This window comes from Artemia sp. Qi Xiang Cuo, chromosome 19 (genome assembly GCF_049724085.1).
Source record: "Artemia sp. Qi Xiang Cuo chromosome 19, ASM4972408v1, whole genome shotgun sequence".
In the NCBI taxonomy this organism is placed as follows: Eukaryota; Metazoa; Arthropoda; class Branchiopoda; order Anostraca; family Artemiidae; genus Artemia; species Artemia sp. Qi Xiang Cuo.
This window is the reverse complement of record NC_142812.1, coordinates 33,521,768-33,543,354: the sequence shown is the minus strand read 5'-3', so window position 1 is coordinate 33,543,354 and position 21,587 is coordinate 33,521,768. Positions and strand designations below refer to the sequence as shown.

General features: G+C 34.9%; 1 protein-coding gene across 2 annotated transcripts in view; it reads left to right on the top strand.

Moving 5' to 3' along the window:
• Positions 1-9,256: 9,256 nt before the first annotated feature.
• LOC148940759 (alpha-N-acetylgalactosaminidase) overlaps positions 9,257-21,587 on the top strand; it is a 43,117-nt gene continuing 30,786 nt past the window's right edge. For both annotated transcript variants that reach the window (XM_089104716.1, XM_089104717.1), the window contains exons 1-2: positions 9,257-9,401; positions 17,338-17,523. In XM_089104716.1, coding sequence (XP_088960842.1) covers positions 17,375-17,523 — 149 coding nt within the window. In that variant the 5' untranslated portion in view covers positions 9,257-9,401; positions 17,338-17,374. The remainder of the gene's footprint in view (positions 9,402-17,337; positions 17,524-21,587) is intronic.

Sequence of the window (21,587 nt, the reverse complement as noted above, 5' to 3'; positions counted from 1 at the left end):
TCCCGAGGAAAGGGCTGGAAGTTATTAACTTTGCCCATTGTTTACATATAGTATTGGTTAATGGGAAGTATAATGACGTTTCAGGAGGGATTTTTTTCTGATTGGGGGGGGGTGTCGGAGGAGGGGGGAGGGGTGTCGGAGGAAGGGGTTACGGGGGAGGATCCTTCCATGGAGGATGTTTTCTTGGGGAAGGGACATTTTTATGAAGGGGGCGCCGGATTTCCCAACATTATTTAAAAAACGACCAGAAATTAAATAAAAAAACAATTTTTTTTAACTGAAAGTAAGGAGCAACATTAAAACTTAAAACAAACAGAAATTATTACGTATATGAGGGGGTTCACCCCCTAGTCAAGACCTCTCCCTTTTCGCTAAAGTTTTTATTAGTAGTTTCAAAAGAGTTATCTATTCTAATTAACCGGCATTTGTGATTCAGGAGTTTTTGATTCGAACAAAACTCGAACTTTAGCGTAAAGAGCAAGGTATCGACTAGGGGGCAAACTCCCTAATATACTTAATAAAACATACGAATATAGAAGTTCGTTACGTAAGTTAATTCGTGAGTTACGTCAGAACAAAATTTCGAGAAAGCCATTTATCCAAAAAAGTAAAATTAATATGCAAATTTCGTTTTAATTATTCTAGTACGGTGAGCCAAAATCAAAGCTGCATTAATTCAAAAAAGTTCAGAAATTACATCAGAAAAACAAGTTGTTTTAACTGAAAGTAAGGAGAGACATTAAAACTTAAAACGAACAGAAATTATTCCGTATATGAAAGGGGCTGTCCCCTCATCAATACCTCGCTCTTTACGCTAAAGTTTGAATCTGTCACACAACTTTATTTTTTAAAACAATAAAAAACTTTAGCGTAAAGAGCGAAGTATTTAAGAGGGGACAGCCCCTTTCATATACGGAATAATTTCTGTTCGTTTTAAGTTTTAACGTCGCTCCTTACTTTCAGTTAAAAAAACTTGTTTTTCTTATTTAATTATAGTAAAGATCGATGTGGGTACAATGTGTTATTATTTCTTTTTCTTTTTTTTTGACCAGGGCACTTCGTATCGAAGGAGGTGTTTTAAGAATTTCGAAAAGGTTTCATTCGATTGAAAGTAGAAAGAGCTGATGCCTTTTTTAATGGCCAAAAGTAGTTGGAGGGAAACTAATCGCCTATCCACGTCCACAGTCTCATTTGCCCAGTATGTTTAAAAACTAGAAGTTTCCTTAAAATTAAATACAAATTCAAACTGCTAATGCTAAATCCCAATAAGGCATTTTAGCAGTATCCAAGTAACAACTGAGTTTAATTCGTTCAATGTTTCGAGTATAATTCTACCCTTTAAATACAACCGAATCAATATTGCGTAAGGGAGTCTAGGCTACAAAAGAAAGTAAACAAATGTTTTTTGCGAATGGTGTCAAGTTTTCTCTTTCAGGTCAACTAGAGGAGGTATGAAACTAAATTAAACACTACTATTTGTGTCCAAATTTTTAAAAAGGTACATGTTTTTAAAAATTGCTGAAAATTTTTATCCAGCATACAAATAGAAGGCCAAACTAAAAATTCTTAAAAAAATGAAAAGATTTAAATAATTATTTTATTTTCCCCTGAAAAGACAATGTCAATATAAAACGAACAGAAATTAATTAAAAAAAAAAAATTCCGCAAAACAAGTTTTTCAAAGAAAAGTAAAGAACTCCATTATACCAAAAATGAGCAAAAATATAGTCAAATAATCTACCAAGCGTAAAACTACCACAAATCAGCATCAATAACTAAATAAAAAACCCAAAACGAACAGAAATTGCAATAAATAGCCAAGTCAAACTCAAAACGAGCAAAAAGTAACCTGAGTAGGACTCAAAACCTTTATGCCTTCCCAAGGCCAGAACATAATTTGCACTTTACTGAAATAAATACAAATGAATGTGCACTGTCAGTTTAATATACATATACTGATATTTAGTAATCACAGTGTTAATGTTATTAGATTTATTAAATGCATCAAAGTAAAAAAAAATTAATTTTTTCAGTAAAGTGCAAATTATGTTCTGGCCTTGGGAAGACATAGGGGTTTTGAGCAGATATATTTTCTGAATAATTTCTGTTCGTTTTAAGCTTTAATGTCGCTCCTTACTTCCAGTTAAGAAACTCGTTTTTTTATTTTATTTCTGAACGTTTTTTAATTAATGCAGGTTTTGATTTTGGCTCACCGTACCTGAATGATAAAAACCAAATTTGCATATTAATTTTAATATTTTGGCTAAATTGCTTTCTCAAAATTTTGATCGGACGATTTTGGGAGAAAAAGGGCAGGGGAGGGGGCTTAGTTCCTTTCCATTTTTTGGTCACTTAAAAAGGGCACTAGAACTTTTAATTTTATTTATGATTTTTCGACTATGCTGAACAAAATGGCTATCTCAGAATTTTGATCCGGTGACTTTGGGAAAAAAATTAACGTGGGAAGGGGCCTAGTTGCCTTCCAATTTTGTAGTCGCTGAAAAAGATCACTAGAACTTTTAATTTCCGTTCAAATGAGCCCTCTCGTGACATTCTAGGACCACTGGGTGGATATGATCACCCCTGGGAAAAAAAAACAACAAATAAACACGCATCCGTGATCTTCCTTCTGGCAAAAAATACAAAATTCCACATTTTTTCATATAAGAGCTTGGAAAATCTACAGTAAGTTTCTATGATACGCTGAATCTGATAATGTGATTTTCATTAAGATTTTATGACTTTTAGGGGGCTTTTCCCCCTTTTTTGAAAATAAGGCAAATTTTCTCAGGCTCGTAACTTTTGATGGGTAAGATTAAACTCGATGAAACTTATATATTTAAAATCCATTTTTTTAAATGTATCTATTGGTATCAAAATTCTGTTTTTTAGAGTTTCGGTTACTATTGAGCCGGGTCGCTCCTTACTTACAGTTCGTTACCACGAACTTTTTGAAACCAAAGACGTTAATATGAATTTTTGGCAAAATAGGACATTAAATATAGGTTTTACTTCCTGTATTCCTTAAAGTTTTCCACAAGATAAAATCCGTTTTGTCACAAAGCTAAAGTGTCCAAAAAGTATGTTGTCATCGGTATGTTTGAGATTTTGTACATGAAAAAATCCCATTTTCACGAAAATAAATAAATGACACTGTTTTTCATGAAGTGGTTTTTTTTTCAAAGCGCTTTTTTTTAGTTTTCACTAATCAAGAGGACTGGTGGGGAGGGGTTTGCGAGTAACGGAATTTTAAACCTTCGGTTAAGGAATTTCGATTATGGTGAGCCTAACGGAGTAGTTCTCATTACGATGCGACTAGAGTTGCCACTATGGTCAGTTCCTAAAGTGCCACAGTTTCCCAAATTTGCGTGCTACACAATGATTTTCGGTGATATAGTCGAGAAATTGACGGTAATAGTGCTAAAACCGCACTTTCGTGCTATCTTAGTAGTATTTTTGCAACCCTGAGCACGTTCTACCATAATAAAATAGTGCTAGAATAGCACTTTCGTGCTAAAGATGGCAACCCTGGATGCGGCACCATTTCTTAGGAATTTCTGGCTCCCTTCTGAAATTCCCATGAATATATTTTTGGCATAATCGTATAACTGGTCGTCTCCTCCTTACTGGGTTGCAGCTATTGCTACAACCATGATGTCTGAAGTAAGTTAAAAAACAAAAACACACAAAAAAAACTGAAAAAACGGAAAATTATATTAAATACATTGTTGGTAATTTACGATTTTAATTTGTTGTTTTCTCGGAGCAATCTCCTGCATCTCCTGTTGTTTCCTGGCAACCTCTGTGGGGATTCGTGTTAATGTATTATTACAACGTGATGGGTTTCAGCAAAGGGATTAAATCCCCCTGGAAATACCAGAATACATATGTGCATTGAGTATTTTGTATGTTTTAAGTAGACGTTCAGGTATATATTATATCCTAGTCAGACTCAAATAAAGGCGTAAAAAGGCTGGTGGAACTGTGGGTATGAAAAGATGCTGGGGAAACAAGCACCCTCATAAAATAAGCTAAAAACAAAACGGGAATGATTGTGAAAATATAACATTTCTCTTATTTTTTTCTTTTTAATTTGTGGCCTTTTAAGGATATTTAATACATTTTGACTACCTTCTGTGGAAATACACACAAGACTATCATTGCACCGCGATTTGGTCTTAACAAGTGCACCAAATCAAACCATTTACTGAATGATTTGATTGAATGATTTTTTTTCTCCTCTGTTCACTAGCACGAGGAGAACAAAGGGAGCGACTCCCCTTGAAAACATTGGAATGAGCACGCGTTTTTGAATGTTTGTCTGTGTCAAACAAATATTGAGTGCTGTTTCTTATATTACTCTTCAAAGCTTTCGCTCCCTCACACGAGAAAATGAATTATAAATGGAGCTTATGGATCCCTAAGTTACATTTGTGGAGCCAAAGCTGATATTAGACTATTTTACGTGTGCATATTGATGGAACATTCGATTCGAGGGAGAGGAGATCTTTTCTCTTCGTAAGTGAGTATTTCCAAATTTATAGTTTTAGTAGCCCAACATTTTTTTAGACAGTTTCGTTTGGGGAAGGGAGGGGGAAGGGATAAACTTTAAATATTTTGTTGGGGAGGGGGAACAATATTCTCATGTCACAGCAGAATAGTTTACTGCAGATAAGACATATAAGATATATTACAACCAAAAATAGCAAAAAATCATTCAATAAACACTATTTCAAATCCCCACAAACGACCAATGCGTGTAAAGGAAGGGGATGATGAAATAAAACTTTTGAAGATTAAACTATTATTTTATCAAATACATATTATTTAAAACATTTACCTCACGAAAAAAGAGAAGAAAAGACAGGATGAGACAGAGAGAGAAGGCTCATTTAAATATGACGAAACCTACAATTCAAATCAAACGATATGGGACTGCACAGACCTGGCAAAAAATAACATTAATGAATAAAAAAAGAATAAATATGTAACAACTTGCAGATTGAAATTAACCTATAAAAATCAACCACCAGACGTTTATAGTGGCCAGAGGAATGACAGCTCCGTGACACAGCTTGAAGTGTACTCCAATCTCCTGAAGATGCCACAAGAGGGCTAAAATTAAACCGAACGCGCGGTATGGCAGGGACTCTTACATTGTGAGAACAATTTAAGTAATATGACGAGCTGTCAGATGCAAAAATAAGAAGCTTGAAAACAATTGGAAGTGCCCCATGCTGCCGTACAAAAGTGAAAAAAAGCCCATGCAAGGACATATGCTGAATGGGGGTTTAAAGGAGGTTTAACAGCAGATAGGTTTGCAACCTATACAGCTAGTTTGGCTCTCTTCTGAAGAGACGCTATACTCCACAAAGTCGACTGGAATGTAGCCATTCATATAGTAGGACAATAACAAACATAAAATTCAATAAAGGTGAAGAAAAGAAGGCGCGAGATAGATCTGGAGAATTTGTTCTTCAGCCTACGTAGAATGCCCAGATTCCTGGCAATCTTAAATTTTCAAACATTAATTTGGAAATTTTAAGACAAAGTCTCATCAAGAAGAAATTCAAAGAATCGGACATAGCCACTTTCAGATATAGAAAGAATACCACATGACGTATATACCACACGAAAACCCGGAAAAGCTGTATAAATTCTAAAAAAAAAACAAAAAAAAACTTGGAAACATTGAGAACAAATAGCTCAAATTAAACCATGAAAAACTCTCTCAAATAAAGGAAAATATTTTCCCCCCGAGAAACTTGACCAAACACTACTGGGAAAAACGTGCTGTCTTCAGTGAAAGTAACTAGGCCGTCATCGGAGTTTGACAGGGACTTGGCCTCGCCAACACGAGTGGTGTTACACAAAGGGCAACAGACCTTTCAAATGCACATTTTTACTGCATAACAAAGATTATTAATATAAATAAAAAAAGTTTTGGGCTTAGTATAGCCCCTCGTAGGCCACCTTGTTCAACTTGAAAGTCATTTAGATGTTTCTTGCAATCATGTGTTAAGGAGTCGAATGCCTTCTTTATGTAAAACCAATTTATTAACCAATCTCTGAAGTTGCTCTTTATACTAATCATTCCAGTTAGTGTAGGCTAGAGTTCGCTCTTTATTATAGAACCCAGATTACAAACACGAATAAGCCCATGGCTTCTTCTTATTTAGAATAGTAAGAAACGAACTTCAAAGAATCAGGCAGCTAACTAAGGTGCCATGGTTTATTCTTTACAAGTTTTCAGCCATCTCTACAGCTTTGATATCAATTAAACTTGCATAATTCCCATTTATAATTAACTAGACCCATCCTCTACATAATTCTGTTTTATATTCTAAACTCTTACTAGGTTGCCAGCTACAGCTGCAACTCGGATAAAACTAACTAGACTGATCCTTAATATTAGTCTAATGTTGTGCTTTGTAGTTTAATTACTATATGCTATATTCGTTCTTTAATATAATTAATATAAAACTACAAACAGGAAAAAGTCTGTGGGCTTTTCTTATTTGGGATAGTAAGAGACGAACTTCAGAGAATGAGGCATCAAACTAAATCCAACATGTGCCACGGTTTGTTCTTTACTAGGTTTCAACCATCTCTACAGCAATGATACCGATGAAGCTTACATAATCCCCATTTAAAATTAACCATACCGATTCCTTTTATAATTTTTTTAGTGTGTTAACGAATTTACTATCATGTCTTATATGTAACTTATTTTTCAAAAGTCTCCAATGGTACAATGGTAAGCATACCTACTTGTCACACAGGTAACCGAGGGTCTGACTCCCCTTTGAAGAAAATTTTAGATACATTGACTGTAAATATTACTATACTAGCCTATACTATAGTTAAACTGCCTATACAAGTTAGTATAGGCAAGAGTTCGTTTCTTTATTATAATTATGTTAAACATTTCAGTTAGTATAGGCTAAAGTTCACTCTTTATTATAATTTCGTACAAAAATGATTCTTATAATTATGTACTTATATTATTGTCTTGTCGAAAGATAATCGTGTATAAATGTTGCATTCACTTATTACGTCATACATGGTTATAACTTATACGAGTGTAACGTCATTCATCAAGCTTGCACACTAAAATGCAGCTTTTTTGTCAAAATTGATTCTATTTTAAAAACTGTTTTATTTTTAATTACAAAAGGCGCTACATGTAGCAATTTCCTTCGAAATGAGCCATTATACAGCTCTCTATGATTTTCTAGTGCCCAGCTAGCTGAGGAGAAAAAAAACGGAAAAAAGAAAAAAAAAGGTATCGTATATGCAGAATATTGTGGTTTTAGCCACTTTTCTTGATTTTCAAGCCAATATAATTTCCTTGTTCTTCAAGCTAAGAAACGGTAAGTTTTCTACATGGGGGTTTTGGACAGGGTGGTTCTAATAGTGTACTCCTTGTTTTGATCTGACTCTCTTTTTAGGAGTTAGGGGCTATTTAGTTTTTATTATGGGGTGTGGTAGTCTCTTACTAGGTTTCTAGCTACCGCTGCAACCCGGAAAAGGCAGCTGGGACCAAATTGGCATCTATGGTGGAATGAATGGAACTAAGGAGCGAAGCACATGCATGGTGAGTCGAATGGTCAACGTAAAATCCGACCTTAGATTCGTGAAGGAACTATTTAGCATCAAGAAGGCTTTCCGGTCTTGATAGCATAACATTTTAAAAATCGTGCTTAGTACTGGCATAAGTTTATTGGATAAGTTTTACAGGGGTAAAAGAGGATGGGGAAAGCAGGTTTTATCCTGGGCGTCCACTGGTTTGAAACTTTAGAGGATCGTTCTTTGGGTCAAAAGGATTGCATATTTTACAGTGTGATTGAGAGGGAAGTTGGCCCAACAACAGGCCGAAAAAATGGTGTTCTCATTCAGTTTGGAACCTTCAGCTATAGAATCTGGGGCCCTAAGGAAATTAATGTATGAAATAAATTGTTTGTCCTCAAGTTCTTCGGCCAAGGGGATGCCAATATAAATATAAAAAAATATCGGCTCCACCTAAAAAGAGGTCCGTCAATGGGTCAGAAAAAGACCCAAAACTTTTTTTTCGCGACCACATTGTGTGGAAGGGAGAGGTTCATTGCAACTTTGACAGAAATTGAAAGCTCTAACGCCCTTCTAAGGGCCGGCAATGACTCGACGGTAGCCAACCTCCCTCCTGTGCTCTTTTCAGCTAAACGGCCTCCCGCAGTCCCCATGATATCAGATAAATTTTTAGATGGCTTGTTTGTTCAGAAAAGTCGAAACGTGTAATAAGTATATCTCTGGGTTGACATAACAACCATTACCTCAGGGACAATGGCCCCAAAATATGTAAAATTCCCATTCTTCAAAGGTAAGTTTTAGCAGTAAAGACAGCCATGTTTAGTTTTGATATTTATTTTCATTTGAATAATAACATTTAATCATGAATGAAATTTTGCAGTAATTTCAATAAAGAGCTCAAATCGTTTATTTTTCTTGTTTTTCATATTTTGTATTTAGAGGAAGTAGATACGGGAACAAAAAATGTGTGTCTCCAATGCGCCTGAAAGCTTCAGAATTAATAGGCTTTGTGGATCAGAATATAGTATATCTGTAATATATCAGGAACGACTAGGGGGGATCGATGTAAAACTTTCAGAGAGTATCTAGGGAGGGTAACGAGACTTCAAGCACTATGTTTTGAAAAGAGGTAATTGACGAAAGGTTTTTGTCTTCTAATAACAGTTCAATTTTTCTCTGACTGTGATTTATCATGCTTTCTTCACTTTGCTACGGTTTCTGCTTGCTTTCAGGCTTATCCAGTGTGGTATCAGAAATCGTCTGTGAAAATTGTCAATGCACCGACAATTTAGATTCAAGATTAATAAAATGCTTGCAAGCAGCAATAGAGATTTTTTTTTAACTATTATACTTTTGATATTTTTTTAGAAAGCACGATTTCTATTTGAATCTAATTATAATCGAAGTGTTATATTCTCCCGTTTCAGAGAATAATCCTTTTTAGTCTTTATCATCAGTCTGGAATTCTGGATAAGTTGCTGGAGAACATTTTAGCCTTCTACAAACACAACAAAAACCTAATTAACCATTGAAAATGCAAGAAAACTGTTTCTGCAACAAAGCATAAGAACACAAGGTTGCCGTTTTCCTGTAAAAACGGAAATCAGTATCAAACAGATAGAGTATAGATAGAGACTATCTTTATCACAAACTTATTTGAGAATATTAGCTGCTGTCTGTTTTTTACTTTAATTTACTAATAGATGACAGCGTCAGCGAAATCAGAAATTTGAATTTGAGAATAAACGTGCTTGGCCAAGGTAGAATTGAGGAAAAAGCTAGGGCTGGGCTATCGTGGATTTAAGCTACCTATTGTTGGCTACTATACACTAGTAATCTATTAATTTCAGCTTGGCTTAGTTACAACGAGTATTTTCAAAGATAAACTGCTAGACATGTTTATTTTTTACCAGCCAACCATTCTAGTAGGCTAGCTATATCTGCTTGGTAGCCTATAAGCCTAGAATTAGAGTATTAAGAAGGAATCATGGTTAGAAAACAATCGTATTCTTAACAAATCTGTATATGAACAGAACATTCAAATGGCTAAGAAACAAGCTTAGGCCTATCTCTAGAATCTGAATTTCATCCTGAATCCAAATATGACATATGTTTCCATTGGGGATACCACCAAATGGCTAATTTGACTGTATATATATATATATATATATATATATATATATATATATATATATATATATATATATATATATATATATATATATATATATATATATATATAAGAATACAATCATATATATATATATATATATACGATTCTATATATATATATATATATATATATATATATATATACAAATCTTTGAATTAGCCAACTGACCAACCAGTGTATTAAGCCCAGGAGTCCAGCTGGACACAAGGAAACATACTATGTCATATTTGGAATCAGGATGAAATTCTGATGCTAGTGGTATGTTTTTTTTATCTATATGATTAATGTGTTAATATAAACCTTATCCAAAATAAATGTCATATTTGGATTCAGGGTCAAATTCTGGGTAAATTTCTAGTGGGCCTTACAATTCAGATAAGATGAAAGTGAAAACATTATTTGATGCCTTTTTTATGATCTTTCATAAATCAATAATTGCTTCTGGGGCTAATTGCATCTTGAACCCTTAAAGGGGCCCTGAAGGTATTTAAATGAATAATGAAAGAGCATATAAAAGAATCAAATGATGTTTTCACTTTTATCCTAGCTAAATTATATGGCCCACAGCAAATCCTAGCTAAATTATATGGCCCACAGCAAATTTACCTTGAAATTTACCCACCCCACCCCTCTAATGTGCAAATATATACCCTGAATTGTGGACAGTAAAGCTTTGAATTGCAAAATTCAGTGCTATTTTGTTGATGGCATTTGAAAAACTTGAAATGGTAAGAAAATGGTTTATATTTGAGTGGCCTAATAAATAAGGTTTGAATTGTTATAAATAAGTATTTTTGGAATATAATACTCTTGAACAACCTATTTATAAACTACTGATATGTTTTTAACCACTTTTCAATGCCTTAACTATTGTTCATAACTTCTTTGTATGGCTACAAAACTGAAATACCTTTGGGGCCCCTTTAAGGGCTCAAGATGCAGTTAGCCCCAGAAGCAATTATTGAATTATGAAAGAGCATAACAAAAGGCATCAAATGACATTTTCACTTTCATCCTAGCTAAATTATAAGGCCTACTAGAAATTTACCAAATTCTGTACCAACAATTCTTACTTCATGTATACAAAATAGTTGTAGTTAGCACATTTTGACTGCAATTCTGCTATACTTTAACTTCCCCCTAATGTGCAAATAATTAGCCCAAATTTCCCCTGGTTTTTTTTCTTTCTTGATTTTGTCACAGTTGATTCAATTTTTGGGAAGGCCCACATGGGTTGAAACAGGAGTAGTGCATGGCAAAATGCATGGGAAATATAGGCTATACACTTGTACATTAGGGGAGGTGGAGGTAAAGTACAGGAGAATTGCAGTCATAATATGTTAACTACAATTTTTCTGCATATTATGAAGTAAGAATTGTTTTCTTAACATATTTCCATCTCAGCAACCCCAAGTCTAGGCTTATACCATCCAGTCTTCTGAATAAGAGAGTATATCCTAATAATACAATTGTTACTTTGTAATGACAAGATTCAAGACTAGGGCCTTCTTAGAAGGAAACATCTAAAAAAATATATAGTGGTACCATTTAGTTCTATATTTTATGCTCTTTTTAAATATCATACTTGAATTTCAGACAACCCCTCTGATGGTTGAAGAAAACTGAGGCTGTTATATTATAGTTCTAATGGTTTATTGAATAAAATGACTGAGCTTGTTTTCCTTGTTGCTATCTGTAGTCCTGTTGCCATTTGTGTCTATAAAGTTATGTTTAAAACAATGAAAAATGCTAATTACCTTAAGTTACCTTAAATTGCAGCTAGGAGCAATCTAAGGATATCTCCTTGTAGAGCTCCAGATTGATGACTAGTTGTATGCAGGTGCACTGGTGACCAGGTGCTGTTCCATCTTCAGTAGTATCCTAATTGAGTTTACACTCTCTGGAGGACCACTCAGCATCTAGCCTTTGTTTAAAAACATCAACGCATTCGGCAGTAACTGTCTCATTAGATAGTTTATTCCAATTATTGACAATACATGTTGAGAAGAATTGATTACAGACTCTAGAAATTGTAGACTGCTTGACAAGTTTCAGGTGATGACCTCTAGTTATTGAATTGGTACCAACAGTAGGGAATAATGCTGGGAGAATATTAGCCCTCAATAACTTAAAGGCTAAAATGACATCTCCTCTATTTCTCTTGTAAACAGGTATAAAGAAATTCAGCTTTGATAGTCTTACAGGGTAGGAAAGCTCTTGCACACCAGCCTAACTTTTCATGGACATATCCTCTTTTGAGTCAAATATTGGCTGAGTCAAGCCCCATAGCCAACCTAAGTTCTTTTCAAGTCAAAAAACAAGCCATATAAGCTCCTTATGCCCAGGAAACATGCCAAGTAAAGTTTAATCAGCCAGCAAAGTGGTTTGGCCAACTGGATCAGTTAGTGTCTGCATACAGATGGCTATAGGAATAATGGTTTGGCTAAGCAAGTGCTCTGTCTTCAAGGGACAGGCTATGGATTGGCAACATCATCTTTCAGGTGTGATTGAATTCTGGGTGTAATTTTGATTGCTTTGGTTAGAGGCTAGAGTTTGTTTGGCAATGGTTATATTACATTTATTTATCCAGATTGTGGTATAAACAAGCTTCAGACAAGAATAATAAGATGTACACAAAGGTTGAAAGGAAACCTTTGAATATGCAAATATATTTACCAAATATAAGAGAGCTAAAATGGAAAAAGTAATTTAGAATGACAGCCTTTCTTCAGATAATTTTCAGAACCTTACAAACAAGGATAGGGTAGGTGTAGCAGCTTATAAACACTTTCCTGGCCCTAATATATTATGTAGATCCATTCTGAAAGTTTCATCCATACAGTTTATAAAATTTTTGAGCTAGCAAAGAGCTGCTAAAATGTAGTTCTATCAAATCTAGACCTGGGAGATGTTTCTAATTTGTTAATGACTAACAAATTATCTAACACTCCCCAAAATAAAGGGTTCTGTGTATTAACTTAACTTTTGAATCATATCTCAATGGGAATTTGTATAAGTGGTCTTTCATTAAGAATTCCTAGGCAGTAAAATATACTTTTGATGCTTTATGCCCCCTTCTCCCCAAACACACACACATACAAGATCCAATGAATCACTCCTTATTAGTTTGTATGCAAAAGTATCTTGCTATATTCTGTTGTGCACTGGGGTCATGCCAGTATTCTGGGATGGATTGCTGAACTATATTTTGCAATGCATTGACAGTGAGATTGAAATTGATAAGAAAGATGTGTGCCCTGTGGCTTGCGATTTTTACAAAAAAGGATCAATTTTGATCTTGAGAAAATGTTTAGCTAAAGCTGGTGGTCAGATAAATGCCAATAAGGACTGTACAAAGGAAGAACTAATTAGTGAGCTATATGACTGCTATGTCGTTTTTCAAGAAAAGGATATTAGAGACGAGATGGTGTTCTGCATGTATGATTCTTTGGAGGTCCCTGAAGCCAGTTTTAAGGCATGTGCAGATTTGTTGTGCTGGCTGCTAAAAATCGAACACAAGTTGGAAGATGCGCTGAACATAGAATTCGAAACGCCAACGAACTCACCCGTAAAAGGTGCTGCAGGTGCGAACAAGGAGATAGCAAACGTTTCTGAGAAAAACTTGTCTCCATTGTTGTGGCTAATCCACCTGAAGTATTGAATCTTGTGGAAAAAAGACAGTTGATTGAGAAGTGTGGCATTAGCAATACTGATGTTTGTATCAAGTCATCAAAAAGTCATTGGCTGATCAATGTTTCTGACTGGGTTTCAGCTGAAAACATTGCAAAAAACCTGAAAAGTGACGCTGTGACAACAAAAGTGACTGAGCCCGTCTTCATTGGCGTTGTGAAAGGGATACCTAGTTGTGTAGCAGAAAAAGATTTAAAAACTGCCTCACCAGAATGCACAAGAGCTATCCGTATTGGAAGCTCGTCAAATTTCAAAATGTATTTTCCGACAGAAAGTGCCCTTTCCTCTGCAATCCGACATGGTTTTCGGATCAAAATATGATTGCTTTTGGATAGAGAAATTCCTGTTTATTCCGAAACGCTGCTACAATTGCCAACATTATGGACATAAAGCTTCCGAATGTATAAATGTGGCAAAGTGTGCTAGATGTTCTGGAGGGCATACCTCCAGTCGTGAGCAACCGTGTTCTGCCCCTATGAAATGTGCAAATTGTGGAAGTAAGAGACATCCCTCTTATAGTATCAAGTGTAAAAAACAAAACGAAGTTTCGAAATTTCGTGGCTGACTCACCAACTCATCCGTTGTTACCCTTGCTCAAAGTTCTTTTATGTATAGTGTACGAAGAGCAGTCTTCCTGACATAGAATTGATTCGATTATTTACGGGGAAAACAAGTTTTTAGTACCGAAGTTCCTTTTTTCTTTTTATATAGTGCTCTGTCACTCCCATTTTTGTGAACAGATGAGAAATACATTATTATTATTATTATTAGTATTATTGTATAAATGATCTATTATATAACAGCTAGTTTTCTATGGATTGCATCTTATATCTTCAGGGGCAAATCCAGCACTACACAGTGATGTGATCTCATAAAGTGAGGGTAGTATAAATAGATGTTGAATGGTTCTAAAACAGTTGCCCATTCCTTAATTTTTGCTCATCAGCAATTTGGGTGTAAAAGTTGTTGTTCTATAGTAAGAATGATAGAAATTAAAATTTTGCTGTGGTGCAACCTCTTTTGTTGCTTAAAAAGGACTTTACAACTTTAAATTTCCATTTGAACAAGCCTGCTCACAATGCTTTGTCATTGCTGGTTTAATAATACCACTTCTGGTGAAAATAACTGCCAAATAAAAATGTGGCCATGAGCATTCTTCACAGAAAAAAAAAAATTCCCTACTTTTGTAGATAGGGATTTGAAACCTCTATCTTATGATTCCCAGACATCTTCAATTGATGGTTCTATTTTTCCCTTTTCAGGGATGTTTTCCTCCTTTTCAAAAAAGTATTGAAATTGTCTTATGCTAGTAGATTGTGAATGGTTTAAACTTAATGCTTTTTACATATTTGGAACCAATATAAAAGCAGGTCTTTTATTTATTTTGTGCTGTGACAATTCCTTTCTAGAAAGTTGATTACCTTGCCAGTAATGTTTGCTATAATAAAAATTATACTCCTGAGCAGCAACTCAATGTCAAGCTAGATTTTGGTGAGAAAATTCAAGCTGTTCATTCAACAGTCTTGACAACATTTCCAGTTAAGCTTCTTCTAGCTACATGAAAGTTAGGATAACGAATTTCCAATTTCTTATTTTGAATTTTGTTTAAGGAACTCCATCTCTTTGACCCCTTTACCCTCCACTTAAGCTATTCCTTATTCTACTTAAGCTACTTTCAAAATTCGATGCCAAGTAAAGTTGTATTTTCTTTATTCACATGTCTTTTGTTCTGCCCTTGTTGGAATATGTTTGTCCCAGGGGGCATTATATCCTAACTGAGAGAAATCTACACAAGATTGAAGTCACTGAAAAGTAGCTCCTAAGATTATTTCTAAAGCACAAATGTCTTTTGCTTATCTTTTAAAGAAGGTAGTGAAATTAAATGAAAGCTGCAAATGAATTTATTTTATAAGAAAATGCTTGTTGTGCATTTTTGAATTAAAGTCAACTTGGTGGAAGTGAATAAAACTTGAGAGCCATGACTAAATAGAATAAAGTCAAGACAGATGGTCTCTGTGAGAGGCAAAGGTGGTATAACTTTTTCAGAATTGTAAAAAAATGATTAATTTCACTTGCTGATATATAGTCTATCATCCATCCTAGGGCAGAACTAAGGTAGATAGGCATAGAGTAAGGACAATTCAAACAGTCTGTCAGCTCTGTGCAGCATTTGAAGGCAATTCAAGATCCCAAAAATGATTCAAAGACTTATGACTGACCATGTCTGCAGGACTTGCAGGTAATTGGGCAACTGAGATTGTTCATATTATATGAGCTTTGCCTACTAGGAAAGCCCATTGGAATTGCATTGGGAATGACCGAGATTTTTGGGCTGACTGAACTTGCAGGCAAACAAGGAACTTAAGCCTAATAGGCCCACCCAACTAGAGTCATAAATGTTTTTATTTCTACCCTTTACTGGATGATTTGGAAAATAAAATACTCTTCCAAATGTGTTGTTATCAGTAAAGCACTGACATTCTGGCGATTAGAGGTTCTGAGGGAAAAGAAGCCTTACTCTTGTTTTTAGTGATTTCTTTTTATCTTGAATTTAACTTGATTATTCAATTTCTGTTTGTTTAACTTTCACTTATTACATAACTTTGCTTCTGCTTGTTTTATGCTTCAATAATGCCTTCTTTTCTATAAAGTACTTATTTTGGCAAGCTCTTTGAGTTGATTGAAGTATGAGTAATCTATGTTAGGCTGCTTCATGCCCTATTTCCATAACCTAGTCGTAGACTTGTATATGAGATCATATTATTCAATAGAATGTTCAAAAATCCAATAAGAATGAAAGTTTACGTTATCTACTTCCCTACTTTTTCACTTTATATCAAAACCATAGATGATAAATTACCCTGTCCCTTACAAATTTACCCAAAGGAATCTGCAGTGTGAGTAAAAAAAAAAAAATGCAGGCCTAAATACAAACTTCTTTCAATTTCAGACCTGGCTGTCTAAATACTAAACTAACTCAGAATGGGAACAAACTTAAACAAAACCCGAGTTTCATTTCTGTTAGGACAATAATATGCATAAGCAAGTGATTCAAATATCAAGTGCCCCTTGAATTTTTTTTTTTTTTACCATTGAATATATGCTACAGTGTCGACTTGTGAAAATGTTAATCTAAGCTATTTAGCGTGTTTAGTTTGACAAGAGATACAAATCAGGCCCTTTTTTTCTTGTAATAGTTGTTTTTAAATAAAATGTATCCTACTCTATAATGTGTAAATGAAATAATTACAAGTGTATTGACACACTGGGCAATTATGCAAAAGCTTGTGTAACTTTATGCCAATCCTGTTAGTTAAGCCAGACTTAGCCCTAGTATCAAAGCCCCCTCCCCTTCCCCTAGTAAATATTCCAGTCTTTACCCAATCTTCTGTTGATTTTATTATAACTGAATAATATAGTAAGCCTGCACACAAAGGTGTGATGGCAGGACTGATCTAAAGGATCTTCTAGAAAAAAGACACATAAAAATTTGCTTCTTTTCATGACTCCCCCCCCCCACCCAGCATAAGGACCAGACCTTTGTGTGCCAAATAATTTCATAATAGTTCAAATGTTATAGTTTCAGCAGTGTACCTAGAAGGACTCCACCCCTTTTAGGATTCATGTTGCAAAAAAGTGCTCTAAATGATAATGGGCAATTTCGTATTTGGCTCATATAGTCTGTTTTGGTTTTCTATTAAGGAAATGCTCACAAATTGCCAATTCAAATGTATGTTTGTCCTTTTTTTTACTTATTGAGCTTTTTAGTTGATCAAATTTGTATAAATACAAGTAGAAACTACATAAATGTAAGCAAATCCTTCCCTTGCACTGAACTTCTAGGCACCCTGTGGATAGCTAAATGTATAAAACGAAGAGAAATGATACCTCAAATTTACTTTCAGAATCTCTGAGCAGTCTCTTTAAATTGCCACTATTGGAATGCTCGCTTTTGTAGTTCTCTTTATCATCATTGTAACATCACAGTCTCTAGATAATGGATTGGCACGAACACCTCCTATGGGATGGCTTGCGTGGCAAAGATTTCGTTGTAATACAGACTGTATTTCTGATCCTGACCACTGCATCAGGTAAAACTTCAATTCAAAGTCGAATTTGCTTAAATTCTGTTTCCTTTTTTTTTATTAATGACTTTGGTTTCAGGAATTTATTTTGTAGCACCCAACCTCGTTCCTGGGGTTTTAAATCATACCCTAATAATTTTTGAACGTGGCCATACACACAGCTTATTTACTAATGGGCTGCCGCACTTGTCGGTGGAGGGGAGGATAAGGCAGCTGGACAGGTTTATGAAGCTTCATTCATACATATACATCTATTTGAAGAGAGCCGTTTTACTGGGTCCGTATTTCTCATGTTTGGTGTCATATTATAGGTCTACGCCTTCCTATTTCTAATCTTAATAGAAAAATAAGTGTTTTGACTTTAATTTAGACAAAATGCTTAATTATTTTTCCATTTCAAGTCTACTTTTAGTAAACTGAAATAAAATTAAGATATGAAGTAAATATTTCATTTGATGGGTTTTTAATTACACAAGGTAGGCTTGATACCGTAAGTATTATTAAATGATAATATAATAATTATAATAATATAACAATTATAATAATTATATTATAATTAATAATAATAATGTTATTAATTACAAGGTATTATTTATTGATATTCTTATTAGACCTTGCGTATTGTAGCATGTATGACTGAGCGCTCCATGGTCTCCGTCCTCTGTCTCCAAAACGATTGAGCACATGAAAAAAAAAAATTTGAACAAATTGATCACAAATTTCTTATTTTATAATTTTAAAGCATGTTCTTAACATCATTGGAGTTATAGAAGCCTACATAATCCCAAAAAATAGATTTTTGTAACCTTGGGTAACTTACATTACAGACACAAGGTTTTAACGACTTTGAGACCGCCAATATGAAGGTTATATACGAGTCTCCAGTTTATTATCATGGCAGCAGCGCTAGCTGCAGCCTAGTAGAGAGTGAACCATGGCCCATGTTATATTTTAAAAATGCGTTAAAAAAACTGCTTAGTGAGAAAAAATTTCCATTTGTAGCTGATTCAGGAATTGTAATTATTATTTCAATTAACCTCAGTAGTAGAATATTGTTTTGAAAAAAAATTAACAGGCATTTTGAAAGAGCCTGAAACCCCTTAAAAACGATCTCGGATCGAAATCTACATTGGGTCGAAATTTACGAAAAGGGATCGTAATAAACTGGGTATTCACAGCCCCCTTGAACCTTGAACAACAAGGAAAATCACTTTTTTTGCATGCGAAGTACTACTGATATATCATCTTTTTTCTGCTGTTTTTTTCTTTGCTGCTAGTGGAGCACTGGAACAGCACAAAGAGCTATTTAAGGACCCATTTAAACGCTATTTCTTATATCTAACCGCTTTTTGTAAATTTGACTTGATAACACCAATAAGTGCCAAAAAGTGTACTATTGGTGCCATTTTTGGAATGGAAAGCCTGGGATGAAAGAAAAGGATACTATCATAATCTGCATGGTTGAAAACCCTAAGTTTGGGGTCTACATTCTCCCCTTTTCTATATTCCCTTCTCCAAGCCTTAGCAGGGTACTGCAATATCATAGAGGTCAGTTTAAAATCCCATTTCAAAGCTAATTTTTGTATTTACGTGCTTTTTATAAATTGGTCTTGACGTACCTAGAGTTGAAAGGCTAGGAAACATGAAAGTGGGGCCTTTATCCCCTCCCCTTGAAAGTGCTTTAGCTTGAGTGCTCGTGATTATCTTCTCTTTTTTATTTCTGGTTCGACACACCCATACACTCAATTAGGGTAGAAATTTGAATTGATTTGAAAGCACAAATAATATACCCATTGGACTATTTATCTATAATGCCCTATTTTACCAAAAACTCGGGTAATTCCTTTAGTTTCATGGTTTCGAAAGAAAACTCTTTATGCAAGGTTTATTGTGTATACTTTTAAAACCTAAAAACGAAAAAAAAAAAAAATCAAAAACAACAACATAAAAACAAAGCTTTTCCGAGGGAAGTAAAGGGCGAAGATGAAACTTAAGACGAACAGAACTTATGGCTTCGCAGTTTATCCAACATACATCTGCAATATTGGTTCAAATAAACTGACTCGTAATATTCCCTAAATTTGTAGAATTTTGAAACACAAAATGATCTCACTTGAAGTTTTGAGAGAATGAAAATTTACTGATTTCATGGCCATTGAAATACTATTGAGAGTCTTATAAATTAGTCTTTTATTTTCTGCAGGGACTTACGGGCTTTTCTGCTGCTAACCGTGTTTTGTTGCATCGGTTTTATATTTTCAGTAAAGTGCTAGTTTTTCAAAATTCATAAAATTAAGATAATATTACGAGTGAGCTTATTTGAAGCAATATTGCAGATATATGCTGGATGAACTTTGAAGCAATAATTTTTGTTCCGTTTTAGCTTCAGCTCTGCTCTTTGCTACCACCAGAAAAGTTTTTTTTATCTCTCATTCTGAGTTTGCCCATATTTTTTGCTTCAGTGTAGCTAAAGAATAAAAAATAAACTGAACAGCCATGTAAATTTACTGAAACTTATTTGTTTTGTTCCTCATCTTCTGCTTAGGATTCAGCCAATGAAATGGAAAGATTGGATATGCATTTTGTTTGCCTTTTTACTGAAATATATGAAACATTATTCACCTTAAAGACTTGTATTTATCACTTTTCCATTATGATCTTAAGTCTCCAGCGAAATATTTTAGTGATTCACATATTTTTGTTACTCATTCTCAGCTACTTGCTTCTTCTTCGGCTTGTTTTGGAACGTATAGGCTCCCCACAGTCAGTTGTGAAAGAGCTAGATTTTCTAGTGCCTAGTCGACTTGATTAGCTAGATTTTTCTAGTAGACTACTCTAGTACCTGATTCATCAAACGGCTTTAGTCCTCAGTTTATATATCATGAGTAAGCGCTTGATTCAGCTGATAAAAAAGCTTGAGTGAATGTCCTATCCTTGTATGGTACACCAGAGAAGTGCATTAAAGTGATTAGTGGTATGTACGAGAATAATATTGCTGCGCTTAAGGTAGGGAATGAGGTTAGCAGCCTGTTTCGTATTAAATCAGGAGTTAGGCATGGTTGCGTTTTATCCCCATTTATATGGATGATTTTGATGGACTTTGTCCTAAGGAGCACAGCAAAGGCAATGGGAGAACACTGAATCAAATGGGGAAGTAAAATTCTCCTGCGCTTGGATTATGCTGATGACTTAAGCATCCTAGATGAAAGTTTTAGCAAAATGAATGAGCTTTTAGAGATTTTTTGAGTTCTGGGTGCAGGAATAAGTTTGAAAATTAATCTTAAGAAGATCAAGTCGCTAAGACTGTCGCTAAGTCGCTGATGAAAAGGTGATGTTGCGTAGCTACAAGATCGATCAAGTGGACAGCATCGCATATCTTGGTAGTATTATTAGTAAAGACGGTGCATGAAGTGGAATTGTTAAAAGTAGAATATCCAAGGCCCAGAATGTTTTTTTCATAGTTGAAAAAAGTTTGGAAGAGTAGGAAGATAAGTCTGCGAACCAAGATTAGAATATTGGAAGCTACAGTGCTCAAATATGATTCTGAAGCATGGGGGCTCCGAAAAACAGATGTCGGGGGCTCCGACAGTGATGACAGTTGTCGAATATAGTTCTGAAGCGTGGGCGCTAAAAAAAACGGAGGAGGATTTGCCAGGTGTTTTCCAGAGAACTTGCATACGGATTGTTTTGGGTACCCAACTGACTGATCGCATCTCAAACAGTAAGCTGTACAAAAAAAGTGATTCAATCCCATTTTCTAGGGCTATAATGAGAGAAAGGTTGAGATGACTAGGACACGTTCTGCAGATGAAGGATGGCAGATTGCCAAAGAATGTCCTTGTCGGTCAACCGTCTAGGACCAAGTGAAAAGCAGGTTGCCCCCGAACGGGGCGGGATGATGTAAGAAAAGATTTAAGGGGAAAGGGAACATCCTGGGAGGGCGTAAAGAGAGAGGATTTGAATAGATCGGGATGGCTATGTTGGCATCTGGCTGCTTGGTGCTGCAGTGAGTTGTCAGTAGTAGTAGTATAACTGTGTGTACTTTTGTGTATCATCAAATCATTTTATCT